Below are 17,239 nucleotides of genomic sequence, written 5' to 3' on the forward strand. Positions count from 1 at the left end.
ATCCAAATGATCCATAACACATTTAAAAACGCTCCTTAAAAAAACATCCAAAATATCCAATAAAACCCCAGTGAAAATCCCTTAAAATGTGTGAATGATCCATAAAAAATATGAATATAATCCATATTTTCAGTAAAATTTAGCAACACAATTGTAAAAATGTACCGCTAAATATCTAAAGAATTAGCATTGAAATTGTAAGAATTACCCATACACATATTGCAAATGATCCATAAAACATTCAGCAATGAACCTTAAACTAATGAAAGTGATCCATAGAAAATCAAGTTTGCGTTCTTAAAAATATAGGCATGATCGATAAATTAGACATATACTGTTCATGTTTTGGACACTCACTTTTTGATTTTGTTCCATAAACCATGAAAAGATGTTCCATTACTGCGTAGTTACTTAAATTTACTGACATACCCGTGGTTCTTAAGTTAGAAGTGCAAAGGGACGGGTAAGCGTCTAGAATTACCTTTCAAAAAAAGCTTCTATAATAATCTTTTTAACACTCTGAGCACGATTCCACTGGTCAAATGTGTAACGGCAAACCTGTTATGTTTGAAAAATCATTGCTCAGCTATTTAATGACGAATTTCAAATAAATGGGCGTCACTTCAAACTAAAGATTTCAAAAATTTATTTGGTATAAATAGTTTTTAAATCTATCGATAAATTGCTGAGAAATGATTTTGCAAACATTACCAATTTTTCGTTAGTCATTTTATCGGTTGCATCGTGTTTGGATTGTTAAGAAGCATCCTAGGGAATATTTTATAAGCTTGTTTTAGATGCTTATTCTAGATGTTCGCCTATTGCTCCGCTCTTCTGATAAAAAAAACACGGGAAGAACAGTAAACCAAAGTAGCTCCGCAGTAATTGGGCAATTTTCCAAGGTTAAGGCTCTTCTGATAAAAAAAACACGGGAAGAACAGTAAACCAAACTGGCTACGCAGTAATGGGGCAATTTTCCAAGATTAATGGATCAAATTAAAAAAAAAAAAAATAGTGTCCGAAACATGAGCAATATATGTCTTATTTATGCATCGTCCTTCTATTTTTAGGTGCGCAAGCTTGATTTTCTATGGATCACTTTCATTAGTTTAAGGTTCATTGCTGAATGTTTTATGGATCATTTTCAATATGTTTATGGGTAATTCTTGCAATTTCAATGTTCATTCTTTAAAAATTTAGCGGTACATTTTTACAATTGTGTTGCTAAATTTTACATAAAATATGGATCATATTGATATGTTTTAAGGATCATCCACACTTTTTATGAGATTTCCTGCGGTGTTTTATGCATCATTTGGATGTTTTTTAAAGAATGTTTTTCAATATTTTATGGATCGTTTTATCAATTCTAAAGGTGCATACTTAGGGCTGCCGTTTGTTGATGGATCTTCTGGCTTTTCCCCGTCAATTTTCAGTAAGACAACTAGTAAAATGAAGTATAATAAACTAAATAAATAAATAATTAGAAACGCATCAATTTGATTGATGTATTTAATTGAAGCCACAGGATCCGATATTTGGAACTTCCGGGTGAGGTCATTAAACTTGATTATCTTTAACCAGGTTTTGAGTTTCTCATATTGTTGCATTTAGTTTCTGTTTCTCAAGTAGATTCAACCGGAATGAGTTGCAAGCTAAGTCAAGACGAGACAACTGATGATATATTTGAATCAGGGACCTAATTGGAGAATTCAAAACGAAACGTTTTTTGTATGAATGCTTGTATTAAAAAGTCTTTTTTTTTACCAACACTTAGTTGTAATCAAGGTTATGTGAGGTTTGTAGAAGAAAAAAAAGAGTATATTTTACGGCCGACAAAATCGAGAAAGCACTGTAATATGACATTCGTGTGACTTAAATCCATGGTAAAGTCATATGCAACGGTTCCTAGATAGAGGGGGAAAATTATCTCTGTGCGACAAACTGGAATTATTTTGCTTTGACAGAAAATCGAACCATATTTGAATTTTTTGTATCCCAAAATTAAAAGTTTTAAAAATGCTTCTGTCCCAACGCGATAGGTACCCGCCTCATCAAAATGGATTTTTTTCAACTTGTTTAGACTTTTGCTATTTGTTCCATACTCATTTTTTAGTAAGAAAACTAAAACCAATCGGTTGAGAAATATATTTTTAGTAGAATTTCAAATTTAAAAAATAATAGAAATGGAACAATTTATTTCTATTTAAAATTTTAAAATCTCGGGACCGAATTAAGCACACCAACTGCCAAATGTAAGGTATTGTGGTCCCAAAACGCTACTGAATATTTTTGAAATCGGTTAACCTGTCAAGGAGATATTGTCAGAACATGTTCCTGTGAATATGGGTCGTGAGTCTAGAAACGGCTTGAATCATGTTAAATTGTTCATGTGACATCTCAAATGGTTATCATTTTGAGCATCTAGGACAACATTTTTCCGCATCTGGACATGTTCCTGGTACCCCAGGGGAAGTGGCCAGTTTCTGATTTGGACTAAAATGCATCATGCGACACCTAAAATCGTATGAGATTTCAATAATAAGTTCAATTGATAATATATATAGTTCCCACACCGTTTGAAAAATTCATGTAAATTTCTGCGAGATATCGCGCACATAAAATTAACGCTAGATTTGGCATAAATTTACAAGATATTTCGTGTAAATCTAAGCGCAATATCGCATAAATTAGCAATATTGTATTCAAGCTAGCAAACGATTTGGCTGTTTATGCCAAGTATAGCTCAAAATTATAAAAAGGGAGATTTTATGCGATAGTTAAAATTCAGATTTTTTTCTGTGCAGGACCATATTGGATACATTCGGTTATGTTCCGGGAACCCCAGGGGAAGTGGAAAGTTTCTGACTTGAAACATCATGCGACAGCTCAAATCACATGAGAATTCCAAAACAAGTGCAATTGTGGTTCCATTAAGTGCCCAGTATCAGGCACGCAGGCAAAACCTGTTTTAAATACTGAACTGTTAAGGAAAAAACAATGTAAACAATATCGATTTTTAAAGTAAGCTTTTTTTTTGTCTTCAATACAAATTGATTTTTTTTTCTTTAAGTAAAACTATTTTTTTTTCAGTGTTCTTAAAGTGCATCTTCATAAGAACATACAAAATATTTAAAAAAGTGTGTTTCCTTTAATTTGAACCAAATAAATGAGAGAAATTGAAAAAAAAATAATGAGGAGGGCACTTTATTTTAACTAAAAGTGTAAATATATCATAACAAAAAAGGGTGGTCAGTTACTGTAGTAGCAGAAGGCACATCTGGACATGTTCCGGGTGCACCTTGTGTAGTTTCTAGTTCATTCAGAGGGCCAAAACCCATCATATGACACATGAAATCAATATGTTAGAAGGGTCAAATCTCAGCATAGGTGGGTAAATTAAGTTTTTTTTCTCACATTTTACTTAACCGCTCAATCATAAATTTGAAAAAGTCGCCCAATTTTGCTTCAATAAATTTTACTCCGTTTGAATGGAAATTTTATCAAAAATCAAGTTAAGTTCCGTAAACTTTTGGAATTAAGCGGAAATCTATGTTTATTGAAATCGAATGTGATAAACTGTGAAATCGATTTGATGCAAGGAAAACCATTGTTTCAAAGATCAAAGTAGGTTATGCCTAAAGCAGGCTATGAACATCGATAGCTTACTTTTTCTACAAATAAATATGTCATTTGGACAATTTTGGTCAAATCGGTTCCTAACCGTGAAACTGACCAAAGGAAACCTTTGGTGGGCTTTCTCAAGGCATTCCAGAATTTTGGTCAGGTTTTGTGAGGAGTCGCCCCACTGTGCGTCCTCTTTTGATTTGGGATATTATTCACGATTTATGTCATCCTAAGCATGTGACATAATTGTTGTGCATGGACCATTTGTAACTCGTGGAACATTTGTCTTGATAATTTGAAAATTTATTTCGATTGACATTACTTCGGTGAAATTTCTAATATGTAAGTGTAATTGAAGAATGAAAAATGTGAAATTTAAGATAGGGTCAACTAGAGGAAAAATTAGCACACTTATCCTAGTATTAATACTTATGCGTTGTCTTGCAGATTGCGAAGCACCTCCGTTTTGCCAACTCGTTGATCTCATACAGTCCATTACAGCCTCATAAAGAGAGCGGTGCTTAATTTACGTGACATATTATTGCAAAACTATATTCTAGACTTTAAATCAGAAGACTCGAAGAATGTCATAAATAATAAATTATCTAGGTTAAAATCTCAAAAGGTTCTACCTGCTTTGATCGATTCTCTTCGGGATACTCACAGGGCTTCATTAAAATTCTCATGAATTTTATTTAGGAATTCTCTTCCGCATTCCCTATTCAATTTCCCAAAACTACATTGTTATTCTTCCCAGAAATTCTTAGCAATGGTCCCAGGTATCCTTTGATATTCTTTTTAGAATACTCTTGGAATCTTCCTTGTAAGTTCTTTGAAGCTATCCTCAGACTTGAAGTTTACATTAGAATTCAATGAAACTATGCTCACATTCAGATTCAGAATTGATATCTAAATTCACTTTAAGTTCTGGTTAGAAATAATTTTTAAAATTCCCTTAGGATTCTGCTCCATCTTTCGCTGGAATTATTCTGGAAATCCCTTTGGATTTTTTCACAATTTTAAGTTTGAAATTATTATCAAATTCGGTTGGAATTCTCTCCATAATTTTTCGGAATTTCTCCTCACTATCCCACTATCCATGGAATTATCCTTCAAAAATGAAAGATACTATCCTTGTAATTCTAATCATGATACGACTACTATTCCCTGGAAATTCTCCTAAGCAATCCATTAGTAATCACTCGGTCATGTGTTCCTTTAAAATCTTCATTATATTGTCTTATGGAATTCTTCTGGACTTCAATTCTCCATGGAATAAAATTAAATATATTTGAAGTTCCTCTCGCAAAACTCATAAAAATCTTTTAAAAAATCCATGCAATTGCTTTCGAATGCTTTAAAAAATTCCCTAGAAGTTCTCTTCTGTAAGGGTCTAGCATATTTTCCAGGACATTAAATATTGATTTCTCTATTCAGTTGATTCATTGTACAATTTCACTGATTCTGATCAATCACGGAGTAGCAACCATTGATATGTGCAGTCAATCTAAGCTAAGCTAGCTATTGGTTATCTTATATGTAGTGTTTATAGTACTACATATCTTTCATTATTGACTTTACATCATTTAATATTATTGTAAATTACATTTTATTATACTTAATTCTTAATCTTAGCTATTATGAGCGGCTCCAGGGAAGCATAGTGCCAGCTTGAAAAGAAATCTGAATCGTTCATTATCTGTTTTGTAAAAATCTTGTGTTTATTGTATCTTGTTACATGGCATTATAACGCATTTTCAATATTACATTACATTTAAATAAGTATTAACCCGGTTACACACATTTCAGGTCATCCAGGTCTTAAATAAGATGGGATCCGTTCCTTTTATCAACATTTGTGATATTGCATCATATGCTGAAAATAAATGAATTATCGCGTATTTCTATTGTTCATTACATACCAGGTGAGGGCTTAATCATGTTTTGCCGTCTAGTGTTTTGGTTTTGAGATGCTCGATAACCTTAGAGGGATCGGTTTTGCTTAATGAGCAGAATATCATGGGTTTAATCCCAAGCTCTCCCACAACATAACACAACACAAATTTCAGGGTTACATCTTCCTTATTGGGAGCTGAGGAGACATAGAGCTGCATCATATTGTATGTAAAATAATTATTATTTTCATTGCACAATACCAGTTTTTTGTATCCATATAAATGTATTTTCATTATAACGTATTTTAATGTTCTGATATATTTCATTTCTCCATTAAATATTTTTACTATATATATAAATAAATACTGGGTTGGGAGGGAGCATCAGGGTATCATTTTTTTTATGAGGCCCGCCAACACACCCCCACACCAAAGAGCTCACACTGAGAGACCCCTGGTAGTGGACTCCTCGATAATATTTTTTTTAACGTTACAAAAGAAAACATATAGACATATAAATATAACATTACTAATTTTAAAGGTGTGTGATGCAAAATAACAATCATTAACAAGGTTAGGATGTACCCAGTGGAACAAAGTTCCTTTGAAGGGATCCTCAACTCTTAAACAATTCAATTAATTAATATATACAATTTAATATCTTAAGCTTAGCGTAAAGAGTGTAAATTTTATAATTATAAATCGACACGAATTTATATCAAGAACTCGTTGATTTTGGATTTGTAGTATCGCTTTAAACTGGTTTTGAAAAATTGTCGGTTGTTTAAGTTTTTCAAACATTCCGGAAGTGCATTGTACAGAGATGGACCATAAAAAGAAATTCGTATTTGACCGAGGCATGTGAATGCTCTCGAGCGTATTAGGTTATTCGCATACCGAGTGTTATGATCATGATTTGTGATCGGTAAAATGAGGTTACGATGCATGTTGGGATTTTTTAGCGAATCATATATAAACAAACAAGTTTGTAACTTGCACAAACCGCGTAACGGGAGAATACTGTGCGAATTATTTGCGTAGAGTTGAAGAGTGGAAAACAATTGTGGAAGGCGATAGATGATTTTTATGCACCTATTTTGCAATACTTGCAAGTTTTTTAGTTTAACCTTGCAAGCATGTCCCCAAACGATGATTAAGTACTGCAGATGAGAATGAATACAGCCATGATAAAAAGTTAGAAGTGCGTTCCTAGGCACAAATTTACTAACACGATACATTAAAAAGGTAAATATGTACCATGAAATCAGCTGAAATGTTCAGTAAATCATTGTGTGCATTTGTGCATTTTTACTGTACATTTCAGCTGATTTCATGGTACTTATTAACCTTTCTACAGCAGCTTTTCCGATGATATATGGTACAATTACACTTCAAAATGGTGCAAAGCGGTGCATACTAAGGAGCATTTTCAAATGCTTAATGTACAGTTTTCTCTATTTTAGGGAGCGTACTTTAAATATTTACTGAACATTTTAAGATTTTTAACATATTTTGATCAATCATTTAAGGAGCAACCCGATCTATTTTAAGGAGATTTTTTTTACTTATTAAGGATAATTTCATCTGTTTTATTGAGCAAAAGTAGGGCTGCCGTTTTTTACTAAGTTAGAAAGAAGGAACCATTCACTTTACCCTTCTGTCCCATCGTATGAATTGATGCAGGTTTGTTTGCATAATGTTGTAATAGAGATCGGATTGTTTGGACAAATTTGTGCACCTTGGCTAAGCTCACCCATTCCAAGATATTTAACCGTTGGTTCTGGCCCATATGTTGATGGGTTTGGTAGATTCCAGGTGTGGAGTCACCTCCCTGGCACTTGATTTCCATCGGTGATTAATAACCAAATGGCCAAAGCAATTGGCAATCGACGCATGTCGGTCATAGGCACTTAACTGCGGAACAGAAACTGACGTTGAATAAAGCAAGAAAAACAGAAGAGGGAGGCTCACGGATATTCTGTTTCACGTTTCGATTATTAAATGAGACAATGGTGCCTTCGCTGTTAAGGTCATTTATGGCTTGTCTGGATATAGGATTTCTATCCATGACCACGGATTCCAGATAAAAAAAATCTATATTTTGAAGAAAATTCATATATTTTAGCTGGCATGTGAAATTTTATACAAAATAATTCAGATATTTAATCGATTATTTGAGTATATAAGTGATGATTTAAGAGTCGATACGCACTTAGAAATTATAATCGAATTTTGTAATACTGTTACTGATTTTTCAAAAGCTGAACGTTCGAACTATGACCTGCATTTTAAATCGTATTTTGCACTACACTGGAAATTTACAAATCCATATTTCTCGTTTATTTTGAGATGCATGCTTTTGAAATCACGAATTGTGATTCTGCAAAGAAACACCTTAAAACCAAGTGATTTTGATATTGGATATCTCTTCGATTAATGGCATTTCATGACATTTCAACATCAAAAGACAATAACTGAATTACATATCAAAACATAACACTTTTCATTGAATAAGTTTCAAGAAGGGACATCTCGAAACTTGGATTGATACTTTTGATATGTGTTTTAATAAACATTAAGCATAAGATACATTTATAAAAAATTACTGAGAAAACTTACCATTTGTTACTATTAACACTAGTGCTATGTACAATATAGATATATTCCGCAGAAATTTGTGATGAAAAAATTTAAAACTAAAACTATTCGGATGGCTACAGCTGTTGTCGCGATGGTCGAGGTGATACTGTTGGTGATGCTGTGACCGTTGACTGTCATCTCCGATGCAACGGTCTTCCACTGACGCCAGTGCACTGTTTGAGTTCACATCCTGGCGGTAAACAAGGCGATCCGAGCATTCATCGTCATCACTCAGTACTCGAGCATGATCACATTCCGCTAACTCGCCATGCTGACAATTTGCACTATTCCCAACTTCTTCCGGTTTCACTCTCAACACTTCACCAACACTATTCACTTTGTCGCGGATGAAATTAATTCTACGACCGCTGCCGCTGCGATGATGTTTATGATGATGTTTATGTTTGCACTCGTGAAGTTTTATCGTCATCTTGACTGTTTTTGCATTATTTTACATTTTTCTTTCCCCAGCCCGTTGTTTGTAGCACGGCAAAGGAATGTAGAAAGCGATATTTTTATGTTGACATAGCTGGAACTCCTGCCTTGCAGTAGTCCTGTATTAGAGTGCCTTTAGCCGGTCGTCGCTACCATCTGCCGAAAGGGGGAAAAGAGAAAGAAAATATTGTTGGTATTATTATTTCTGTAGTCCAAGGATTGCAGCAGCAGCAGAGGATGCTTTGTGGACAGACGCGACGAATACAAAATTTATATCAAAAAAGTTTTCCTTCCGTGGCTGTCGTTGCCACGTTTTGTGGCAGTTTGGCTTCAGCAGGGGCGAGATTCTTCAACGATTGTACAGTAGGAAACGAACGAGGAAAATGTGTCGAAAAGAATCGTAATGTAATATTCAACATGTTGCCGGATTCTTTCCTTCATCTGCCGTGACAAGATGACGCTCTAGGATGGTGGTGATTATGATACTTTTATGCTTTTATTTGCGGCTGTGGTTTGTTTTTTTATTCGGTGGTATTTGTGGTTTCAGAATATAAATACATATGGTATACTTTGGTACTATTGATTGATTGCACTTTGATGGAATGCACGAAAACTCAGCAGACTATGCTTGAAAATGTGAACCAATTTAGAAAAAAAATATTATTAAACGGATTATAGAGAATATTCAACAAAAATTAGTCGTGGAAAAAATCGTTTAAAAGAAATATGCAGCAGATCCATCCGGAACTATCTTGCTTATCTCGTATGATATCATATTGGCAAAATATAGTCAACTTTGAACCAGCGTAATATACAGTACGAGAAATTTCTATGGCAAATTATGAACATGAGCATGAGCATGATGTCCGTCGGTGATTGGCTCTAGATTGCGGAACAGAGAACGACGTTAAATAAAGGAAAGAAGAAATTTTACATAAATTATGGATCATATTGATATTTTTAAGCATCATTCACACTTTTCAGGAGATTTCCTGCGGTGTTTTATGGATCATTTGGATGTTTTTTTTAAATTGTTTTTCAATATTTTATGGATCGTTTCATCAATTCTAAAGGTGCATACATAGGGCTGCCTCTATCGATACATATAGTTCCTAAAGTTTCGACCCTCCTATCTTACTCAACTGATCCAATTGAAAATTTCTTCTAAAATCCACACACAATATTCCACACCAATAATTTAAATGCAATAATCTTGGGAAATTCATCACAAAAGCAAGGAAGCAGCTATGCAACGTTTGTTTTCTAAGCTATGGCTAGCTATCGCAATGCATCACTCAGCTACCGGGTATGGCTTGAAATATTGTTTCTAGTTACAATATTGAGCATTGTTCGCAAGCGATAGTGAATATTTGGTTTTATTTTGAGCAGTTTGATATCTAGTTCGTTTCGACAAATGACTATTTTTTAATGGAAATGTGCATAGATAAAACAATGCTTTGATTCGAAGAATTGTTCGTACTTGCTATTTTATTAGCGGCGTCATCACGTAACCTTGATTTGTCTATATTTACGGAGCGCAATGAAGAATTTTTCAAGGCGAATTAAATCAGCATCTTACCCACCAGACTGAAAAAAAAAAAGAAGTCCAGAACAAACAGTGATCTCCCACAGACTGTTTATTATGATTGTGACTCATTTCACAAGACTAGGCACAAATATGCATGTCGTGAATGTGTCGAACCTTTGTTGAAAGCATCGTCGAATAGTAGCGTGTTGCTTCATAGTGCTTTTCATAAATCACTAAATATGTATTGTTAAATTATCAGAATTTCTATGAGCGTGCATTCCCAAGTAAAATTGCAGGTTTTATCGCGGTTTTATAGCATTCTACAAGTCTAAATCATGGTCTACAGAACCCTCATAAAACCAAAATTGTTACTTGGGTTATCACCAATTTAATATAGTTCGTTCAAGGCGTTCTATCCAAAAACAAAAATTGAACCAAGATAGCACACCACCATCGATAACGATACTCTTAGTTTTTCAGTATATTTCCTATACACTCAAACACTGAGCAGGAAGAATGGTTGCATTTTCCATGGCAAAGTGTTTCCTTGGTCTCTTCCGGTTTAATGGGTTTTCCCGTCTTTCTTTTTTTCTCTTTTGCTACACAGTTTTCCTTGTGTCTTTTACTGTTGATTCATCACACGCTGTTGTCATCACGAACCCTCTGTGGATGGTTTTCTGTAGCCTAACAGTTGAAGTGGCTTTTATGCAGAGACAATACAGAGCAAACCGAGTGGAGCAGAGCAAAATGGTCAACGTAAGCCAAAGCTTTGTGCATCATTGCGCTTTACGTTGAGAGCGATTATAGCGCAAAAGTGGATGTATCAGAAATTGTTTAGCAGTGAGATTTAGCTGCTTAATCGTGCGATGTGAGTTTTTTTTCTCTCTTTTTTGCTCTATTCTTAGATTATGACAATGCTTCTGAAATCATGCATTGTCTCATCTTAGTTTAACACTTCAGAAATTATAGAGAATTTACATCAAAACCGAGTGAGGGAATATGACGTGATTGAAAACAAATATTTACAGAACAATTAGATATGTTTTATTGATTCATAGTCCTCATCTGCTGGTTTGGGGTTTTCTGCGTTTTACTTGGAAGTTCAATAGTTGGATGGCGTTCCAATTAAAAAGCAGTTATCCGTCTGGAAATAGTGTCAGGCTAGCCTTTGTTTCATTATTATCCAACTGTCGTAATAAACTAAGTGCATCCTAATGACTCACTACTCATAACACAACAAAGCACATAGTAAGTAAACGCGCCGTGAGCGCGCAAATCCTACAACAACAACACGCGTTCTTATGCCGTATCGACTTTCGATATTGTTACTATCAAATGATTTTTTTTTTTCCTTTGGTTTGTTTTCCGTCGATCTTGTTTTCTGTGCTGAGCACCAATGCTACCGACACCAGGAAGGCAGCTCCCACACCTGGACCCTACCTATCGACCCATCAACTCATGAACCGGGGACCAACGGGTTTACTTCCCTTCCGAAGGAAGGCGTGATCATAGATGTTATGCCTCAGAACATCCCGGTGGCGCCGACTGGGATTGAACCCAGGCCTGCTGGGGTGAGAGGTAATCACGCTTACCACTACACCAACAGCGCCACTACTTTCAAATGATCTAGTGAGCCATTTTGCGTTGACAACTAATGTTTTCTAGCTTCAAAACTGAATGGTAATCGGTAGATGGGATCTGCGTAGATGAACAAACCTACGGCTAAAAATCTCATAAAACAAAACAGTTAGATGGGATGTGGTTGGGTCCAGCATTTTTCAATACTTTGATCAAATATTGATATAGAGAATAGAGAGCGAGCAAAGGTCAATTTTGAGGAAGCCAATTGGGGGCGACCCCAGCGAAGTGGTTAGAATCCATACCTTTTCAATTGGCAGTGTGGCCATCAGCAGCTGCTATGGAGTTTATCATTTGAGTTCTACCGCCTACCCTACCTGCTGGATGCACTGTCCACTTTAATATTATATGACAGGTGGCGGCAGTGTCTCATGAACAATGGTCACACTGCTGTGTCTGTTTGTGTGTGCGCTGCCGTTGAATCCGACTCAAGTTTTAGTTCAGTTCACTGAAATCCGTAGAAACTCAGGTCACTCTGCGCGATTACGAGGAAAATCCAGAAAATTTTAGTGTTCGAAAAAATCATAGACTGATTAAAAATTTCTTCAATTTTCATCATGTTCGAGTAGATATGATATTCCAGTAATTTTGAAAAGTTTCTTCGTCTATGAGTGACCTGCTTTTTTTTTTTGCGAATTTGAGTAAACCAGAACATAATATAATGTGTCGAATTCAACAGCCGTCTCTTTTTTCTATCATTGTCAAATCCATCAGATGATGTCCCAAATAATAGAGATTTGTAAAAAATATTCGACATCTTCATTAATTTTGTGAAATTGCAAATAATTTCTTCGCCATTTCCGTGATAACAAAGTGATGTTATGTGGAAATACCATCCCGCCCATAAGCTCAGATACTGGTAACACTCTGATAGTGGGTGCTGTCAAAAACAATGCAGTATACCTTAACCTGTATACGCATGCTTGCCCTATCATGAAATGAAACTGTTTTGTGAACATTATCTCCCATCGATTCAACTAGTAGCGTTATTCACAAACAATTTGTCACACCCACGCTGAATTCCTTTCCAGCACCCCACACGTGACTTAATGACAATCGCCACGCGGTAATTATTAAAATTTCGGTTGCAAGTGCACTCGCTGCCAGTGACAACCTGCAATGACATTAATTTATTGGCGTTACAACCGATATGAATAATGTAGCGCGCTTTAATTTTTAAATTAAATATTTCAGGCTTACATCGGGCTGTGTCAGCGGGTAGATACAGTTCCGGTCGAAGATGGAACATGGGAGAGGGAATTGCCTTCGAACGGTGAACCTGTTTTCCAGCTATACCGAAATGCAAAATGCTCCGCTGCTGCTGTCGTGGCTTCTCTCAGCGAAATGTATGCATTGGAATTGTTGGTAGGAATATGCCTCTAGCCGTGTAACCATCAGCCTCCGACTATCATCATGGAATGAACTCACTGCGGTAGGAGTTGTTGGCTTACGGCTTGCTTCCCAAACTTTTCCTCTCATTCATACTCTTTTCAGTAGTGAGCCCTCCTATTTGAAAGAGTTGAATGCATCCGTGCAAAACGATGAGCCTCGCAGGAAAAATATATTAAAAAAACTTGGGTTTTTCCGAGGGTTTTGGGATTTTTGGGTAAGACGTATCGCCGCGCCGCGGCTTTAATTCCGGCGGAAATTCTAATTGAAATTCCTCAGATGAAATATTTATGTTCGCTACTCGTGCTGGACGGGCAATTGTTGGGTGAGCGAAAGAAGTTCATAGTCTAACAAAAAAAAACAATAAGTCCACGAACGTAAGCGGGCACATGGTGGAGGGATGTTATGCATGCAAAAAGCAGTTCATATGAAGAATGAGGTCCTTGTTGTTACCACCTCTAGAGAGTTTCAATAAATTTAAGAAGTATGGATATTTGAGCGTAAATATGTTCCCAAGTAACACACAAAGTATCTTTTTGAATATGAATTAAAAAAGATTATTTCTGAAATGAATTATAAGAGATGCTGTACAAATTCTCAAATTAAAAAAAAAGCCTAAAATACTCGTAAATAGTACAATTACATAAAACGAGTTTGAAGGATTAGCTCAAGAAGCTTCTCAAAGTTTTCGATTACCAGTGGGTTCATAACTTCACAACAGGTGAGGAGTCTGAGGGACAATTCCGAAAACCAATCAGAGAGTGGCAACATGCCCGCCACCACTTCATTATTCATCGTATGAGTCGACTGCATGCATCCTAACGCGTTACGAAGACAACGATACTGGTTACGTTCCGGTAATTGTTCGGAAAAAATTGATCCTTTGTTGGCATTTTCGTCTCAGATACTCAATGTGTAAGTGGACCATATTGTTAATACAATATGTATGCAAAAACTGCAAAATCCATTTGAACTGTTTATTCAGAACAATCGTTCTAGCTGCAATTAAACTGTAAATTCATGAAGCCTCTGTGAGAGAAACAGGTAAACCACGAATTAGGGATCCTGTGTATGGAATAAGTTTGATTTTTAATGCTGAGATATTTGAATGTTTCAACAAATGATGGAAATTTTCCCCACTGACTCTAAAGGGTAACTTTTTCTTCGGTAATTTGGACGAGCTTAGTCAACTAGTTTTGATTTTGGAACAAACTCTTTACCCATGTTCGATGACGCAGCTTTTCAATGAAATCCATATTTTCTATCAATTGAGCACAGCTTGATTGCATAGGCAAGGTATTTTTTCAATTCGTTTCAAAATATCAAAAGATTAATAAATTCATGGAGTCAAAAATAATTGAATAAAAATTTTTTTCTTGAATTCCTACAATTTTATCTGGAAGGCATCCTGAATGTTACATCTGTTCATCGTTCCGTTGTTGCTTTTTTATTCTGAATGTTACTGTACTGGCTGATTTCGGGCCATCCGCTTTGGATAGGATTTCATTCAGTAGTTCTCCATCTAGCATAGGAACCATCCATATTTCCGTCATAAAACATATCTTATTCCGATTGAGTAGTGAGGCTACTTTTCGTTTTCAAGTCCACTTATACCCCTCGAACACCTGTGTACAAGTCTGGATGATATACTTAACTTTACCGTATTTCCCCAGCACCAAAGCTAGATCACTGTGGGGAGTTTCGGGTGGAAGATCATACACTCGCACATATTGAACGTAATCCCCCTTGTGATATGCGTTCCTTTACGGCCTTTCCACTCACATAATGAAAATTTAAATCTTCCGACGTCAATGCATGGAGCATCGACTATTAGAAAAATTGTTGGAGTTGCTCTTAGATGGAGCAACTTAAAACTGAGAAGTTTTTGGAAGAACAACTTTTCATATTTTATTCTAATTTAATGTTTTTGTATGAATTGGCGCATCATAAAAATCTTACACAATTTTTAAGGTCATGTAAAAGCAAAATGCATTGTGATCAACTTCCTAAATGAAGCCGTTTTCAAAATATTTTGGAAATAATTTCGGCAAAATTTCTTACGTGGTTGATGGGGTTTGCTCTGCTGTGTGAAAACCGAAAGGCGAGAGTGCTGTTTTTAACACCGGTTGAAGAAGTAGCGGCACCATATCTATTGGAGCTCTTCGAAATCATCGTGATGTCATGTCCTTTGCAACATTTTTTTTTTTTTTTTAGTTTATTAATTTATTTGATAAGGCTCAACCGAATTAACTTTACAGAGCCGAGGATTCTTGGTCACTATACAATACATATTAAAACTATAGTCAAAAGGTACAACACAATAAACACTTTATCTTCCGCTATCCAAAAAGCCTCCTCCATCAGAACTGGAGCCGCTTCCAGTGGTTTCATTGTATGGCAAATTGTTGTACGCCAACGAGGTTCAGAGCGCGTCCATTGCAGCAATGGACGCAAAACGTGGTCAGCACTCACACACTCATCACGAAACGGTTGCTTTCCAAAGTCGACGACGCATCGACCGAAAGAACTGCTGATGAAGAACAATGAGGAGGACCACACAATGGTTGCTGCCGAGAAAACAGACGATCGCGTAGCACACATCGAGAGTGGCCTGCTTTTGTCGACAGCCGAGTGAACACTGTCCTTTGCAACATATCGGGTGAGATCTTTCCTTTATTTTTCTCGTAATCCCATTTTATTGTTAGTCATGTTAGTTATACATCACACTTTACACTTTACATTTATTTCCATATTTTCATCCTTACATTATTAGTAATTAGAGATAAAATATATATTTGCTTAATATAACCTTGAAATTTCAGTGTTACATCCACTTGATATTGTGAGCTGAGGAAACATAGAGCTGCATCTTATTATATGTAAAATAATTATTATTTTCATTGCAGAATATCAACTATTTTATCCTAGATTTTATCTATATAAAATTATATTCATTATTTCATATTTAATGTTTTGATATATTTCATTTCTCCATTACTTATATTTTCATTATATAAATAAATACTGGGTTGGGAGGGAGCATCAGGGTATCATTTGACCTGGGACTGGACGATGAAGTGGTATGACAACCGGAGTCTAGGAGGGAATAAACACTATCATTTTCTTTATCCTACCGATTCGATTGTGGTGGTGTTAATTATACTTCAACAGTTTCAGTGAGATTGACGCGCCCTTCTTTACAAACCATCCTGTAGGAAGCTTAATAAGTATTGCGAATTGTGTTATTCGATTTGTTGGATCGTATCGTTGGAAGGAGATTCTTAAATTCCCGTGGATTTCGTGTAAGTGTCTCTGCTTACGGGTCCGCAACTCCGTTTTTGGCCCTTCATACAGCGATATTGTGAATTCAGATCGGTAGCTCAAATTGATCTTGCTTTTAAGTGGAGCTGCATACAAGACAAGATCTTTGAAGGGATGGTGGCTACCTTACATACATACATACAATTTCGGCAAAATTTCTTACGAATACAATTTAACGGAAAGCGCTTTTTTAGTAGCGTTTAATATAATAAAAGCCCAAACTCTGTGTGTAACGCATCTAGACAACCAGAGGCAGAAGTGACAACCACTGATCACAAACTTGGATGTATTTGACGTCGAAAACTCTAAATGGTGTGAATCATGTTGTGCGATGAGGAAAATGTAGTTTGACAAGGAAAATATTGCACGACATTACACGTGTTGCATGACTTGAAAAATGTTGTACGACATGGAAAATGTTGAAGTACATTTTTTTCCTTGATTTGTTTTTCATCGATCTTTTTTTCCATACTGAGTAAGAATCCTACCGATGCCAGGGAGGCAGCTCCCACACCGAGACCCTACCTATCGACCCATCAACTTATGGAAGGCGTGATCAGAGCTTTTATGCCTCAGAAAATTTCGACGGCGCCGCCTGGGATTGAACCCAGGTCCTCTGGAATGAGAGGCAGTCACGCTTACCACTACCCCACCGACACCGCTTTATTGCAGGACATGGCATATGTTACACGACATGAAAAATGTTAAGCAACATGAAAACAGTTACACGACATGGACAACTGGCCATAACGGGCGCCTCGGCGAC

General features: G+C 36.0%; 1 protein-coding gene across 6 annotated transcripts in view; it reads right to left on the reverse strand.

Moving 5' to 3' along the window:
• DIP-beta (Dpr-interacting protein beta) overlaps nucleotides 1–17,239 on the reverse strand; it is a 125,614-nt gene that overhangs the window by 57,573 nt on the left and 50,802 nt on the right. For all 6 annotated transcript variants that reach the window (XM_065238221.1, XM_065238219.1, XM_065238218.1 and 3 more), the window contains exon 2: nucleotides 8,142–8,753. In XM_065238221.1, the coding sequence (XP_065094293.1) occupies nucleotides 8,142–8,592 (451 nt within the window). In that variant the 5' untranslated portion in view covers nucleotides 8,593–8,753. The remainder of the gene's footprint in view (nucleotides 1–8,141; nucleotides 8,754–17,239) is intronic.

This window comes from Ochlerotatus camptorhynchus, unplaced genomic scaffold (genome assembly GCF_037179485.1).
Source record: "Ochlerotatus camptorhynchus isolate MF236.1 unplaced genomic scaffold, CSIRO-AGI_Acam_v1.1 ptg000738l, whole genome shotgun sequence".
Classification (NCBI taxonomy): Eukaryota; Metazoa; Arthropoda; class Insecta; order Diptera; family Culicidae; genus Ochlerotatus; species Ochlerotatus camptorhynchus.